The sequence below is a fragment of the Triticum urartu genome, chromosome 3 (genome assembly GCF_003073215.2).
Source record: "Triticum urartu cultivar G1812 chromosome 3, Tu2.1, whole genome shotgun sequence".
NCBI classification, from domain to species: domain Eukaryota; kingdom Viridiplantae; phylum Streptophyta; class Magnoliopsida; order Poales; family Poaceae; genus Triticum; species Triticum urartu.
The window spans coordinates 489,199,289-489,203,012 of record NC_053024.1 but is presented as its reverse complement, the minus strand read 5'-3'; the positions used below and the strand labels follow the sequence as shown (position 1 = coordinate 489,203,012).

Below are 3,724 nucleotides of genomic sequence, written 5' to 3'. Positions count from 1 at the left end.
TTGCGCAAACAGTCAAGAATATAGAGCGTGACGGGCGGACGTGGAGATGAGCTGGACTACTTAAAGCAGGACTTATTTCTAGTACTTTGGTGCTCTAGCTCTAGCTAACAGGAACCTATGTCTAGTGGATGTTTTGTTTCACCTTACTTCATGTAGTACCATCTTTTCTCTGTACCCAGCATAGTGCTAATGACATTTTGCCCTATAGTAGACGTCTTAACGGCGAGCCTTTACCAGCGGGATTACTCGAACTCGCTATCCTTCCTTCCCCTTTTCCTATCTCTCAGTCTGTATGAACTGAAAATTTCCGTGATCAATGCGAAGGGGGCAGCCCGGTTTCCACAAATAGCTAACAGGAGTGGACCAAAACATGATTATGGGCAACCAAAGTCATCTAACGAACCCTTGCGATTGCAGGCATAATCCAAGAGACAAGACAACCACGGTTGCACAGGAACACTACTGGATGAACATCCAGCTTACAGTTCATCACTAGCAAAAGGACGCAGTGTGTCAGAGCCTACCCACTACAGGCACATGGCTAACCAATGTGAGTTTTTGGTTATAGTCTAGTTTAGTGGCGCACCAGAACAGACGGTTCAGGTAGCAGCAGCATCCCAGGAAGCCATCTGATATTGCAATCTCACCTAGAAGGCATGCAGATCAAAATTTTGGCATTCCCAAGTTTTCAGACCCGGTCAAAGATCTGTGCTGGCCTTGCTCCCTTCGCCTGTAGGGTTTTCAGGTACAGCTGATTGTGGTTGATCTTGCTGCTGTCCTCCGCTTGTTTCAGGATGGAAATTGATGGGGAACTTGGTGACCCGGGGCTTGTCGGTCAAAATATTTCTCTGCACCCGGTCAATCAGCAGCTTCGCCGGGGGTTCTTCCCTAAGTTGCTCATCATCATAATCATTGTTCACGTAGTAGCCTACTCTGATGAACTCCTGCCCCATGTATGAACAGGTCAACAAAAGCACCGTGACACCGATTATGTCCTCCTCGCGGATCTTTGAGGGATCAGGGGGGTCGGCCTGAAAACAAAAACAGACATATCAGTCTGGTGTTGCAAATTTTAATCTGAGGTAGGAGCAAAGCAGCTGCCCAACTGTAATATGAACAGGCAGAACTCTGTGCAGTTGTGAAACATCATTTTCATATCAGAGTTCATGATGCAGATCACAGAGTCGTAGATCAGTAACCTATTTACCTCCAGAACAAAACGGTATGTCCCAACATTCACAGGGCCAACAAGCACACTCTCAAGTTGCTGATCATAGTTCTCATCTTCAGCCGATCCAACATATATAAGCTTCCACTCCAGATCTGGAAGGCCGACCAACAAACTCATTGTTAGTACTTCACCAGACTCAGCCAGGATAAGAACAGCATTATACTCATGGTACTCATAACAAATGGTAGGTTCAATATTTAATAGGTCAAAACTATACAGATGCAAAACGGCTATTTTTTTAGTCATGGAAAGTTTTGCACATCTTCTCATTAAGGGGAGGTGTGTATTATTATTAAAGGAGATTATCAGAAGGAAAAATGTCCACTGCCCTCACATGCGCATAAACACATACCAAACAGAAACAGAAACACCAACAAGCTCCTTCTACAATATCAGTAATTGTTAATTCACCAAGAAAACAATATGAGAATGATAAGAAAATAGTCACCAAAGGCATAACGACAATTTGATGTGACACCCAATTAATATTGGTTAGTAGAAAGAAATGCTTCAGCAAATTGGTCAACAACTATGTCTTATGCCCAAACAGAAGATAAAAAAAAGTGCCACGATAAAGAAGTGGCAAGATAAGAATATATCAATCATGATCCTATCATCAAGAGCTGTCTTCCCATGATCATCATCACTACACTAATGTAAGCAGAGATGAAACATGAACATGAATTCCTGTAACTATTCTATAAACCATAGATTTTTACACAGAGAACTAATCAAATGTTGACATCCAAATCAATCTCCTGGGATGTAGATGCACATGCCAAGTATAATATACATTTGCTAGACCAGGAAAGTGGCAACTCACAAATTATCCTTATTTTGTTCAGTCTGTAGTATCGATTTCATACAAGAACCAGTGCATTTTTCATTATTGTAACTATACATGATTTTCGTTAAATATGCATCACTATAGAATCATATTTTTATCGGCAAGTATCATAAACAAAATAGAACATAATGAAACACGTAAAGCTCCAGAAAACTGTACTCATCGTCGCCGCCTTAATTTTAGAGAACTCAACTAAAAGAACCTGTAGACTAGTCAAATATACCTTAATAGCATGGCCCTATTTAATACACTGTATCCAACAGTCTAACAATCATCAATTAAAACCGTTGATTCTTAAACTGAAGATTAACATTCACAAACCAGAGTCCATCAAACTTGCATAGTAGAATACCAGAAGCATAGCATCTACACACAATATACATGTTGCATGGTGAAGAAGACATTTACTTTGCACATAAAGTGAATGAAAAACACACATATTTCTACCTAGACCACTTAAATTGTATATGTCAGTCATCCCATGTTCATATAATCAGTTGCAGTGAAGGATTCTGAATCTAACACTAGACAAATTCACTGTAACAGGCCAATACATTTCCCAGAGGTAATTGGTCTAGTACCAACTGAGACCATACACATCATGATAACAGGCGGCTTATCAGACCAATCTCTGCTACTTTCTGCTAAAACTTGTATAGCTACCAGAGCTCTGTTTCAATGTCAAAGCAGAAGGAAATGATCTAATAATTCCCTTCACTCGTCAAAATGGACTAATCACAAACTAGGGTAAATCTAGGACACCCATCCACAATTCCGAGCAACTTACTCAATCCAATCGAGTACAGTAACTGCTCCACCACCACTCTAAAACCCTAGAATACAAGCCGCAATAACCGCAGGCTCCAACCCCTACTTCAACAGCCTCGCATATCCAGCAATCGAATCGGAAGAACAACCATGAATCATGACAACATGGAAACGAGCGCCCGCCAAACAAGAGCAGCAGAGAAGTTCGCGCCGGCGGCGGGGGAAGGGGGGGGGGGGGGGGAAGGAGGCGACCGCACGGGGGGGGGGGGGGGGGGGGGGGGGGGGGGGGGGGGGGGGGGGTGAAGGACGCGAACGCACCGTCCTCGAGGGCGACGAGGCACTCGTACGAGATCTCGAACTGGAAAGGGTTGACGAAAGAGGTGGGGTTGTTCAGCACCGCCACGTTCGTTAAGTTCACCGCGCTCATCGCCGCCGCCGCCGATCGCCGAACCGAAAGGAGGGGGGGGAGGGGTTTTGGCTGGATTTGGGTGGAGAACAGAGCCCAGAGGAGAGAGAAGGGTACTTTCGGTACTTCCTTGCTGGGTGTCGAGGTTTTTTTTGTTGAGTGGTGACTGTCGATGTTGAGGGGCGCCCAGGGGGGAAGTCTCGCGTCGCGGGTAGCCCCAGATGGGCCGGCCAAGCCGAGCGGGACGCCATGACCTGTTTGTTTTTTCTTCTGTTTTCTGTTCTAGTTTTTTGCTTTATCTTTGTACTTTTCTTTATACTTTAAATATATATATACACACTATTTAAAAACACATTTGAAAAATATTGAACAAGTATTTGGAAAATGTTGAATAAGTACTAAAAAATTTAAACTATTATTCTAAAAATGTTGAACAAATATTTGCAAATGTGAATAAACATTACAAATGTTG

At 43.2% G+C, this 3,724-nt stretch overlaps 1 protein-coding gene across 1 annotated transcript; it reads right to left on the bottom strand.

Moving 5' to 3' along the window:
• Positions 1-390: 390 nt before the first annotated feature.
• Positions 391-3,399, bottom strand: LOC125544530 (histone chaperone ASF1B-like). The gene is made up of 3 exons (XM_048708256.1): positions 3,165-3,399; positions 1,208-1,323; positions 391-1,031 (listed from the first exon to the last, which is right to left on the bottom strand). The coding sequence occupies exons 1-3, from the start codon at positions 3,271-3,273 to the stop codon at positions 699-701; spliced, it is 558 nt and encodes a 185-aa protein (XP_048564213.1). The 5' UTR covers positions 3,274-3,399; the 3' UTR covers positions 391-698.
• Between the last annotated feature and the right edge of the window lie 325 nt (positions 3,400-3,724).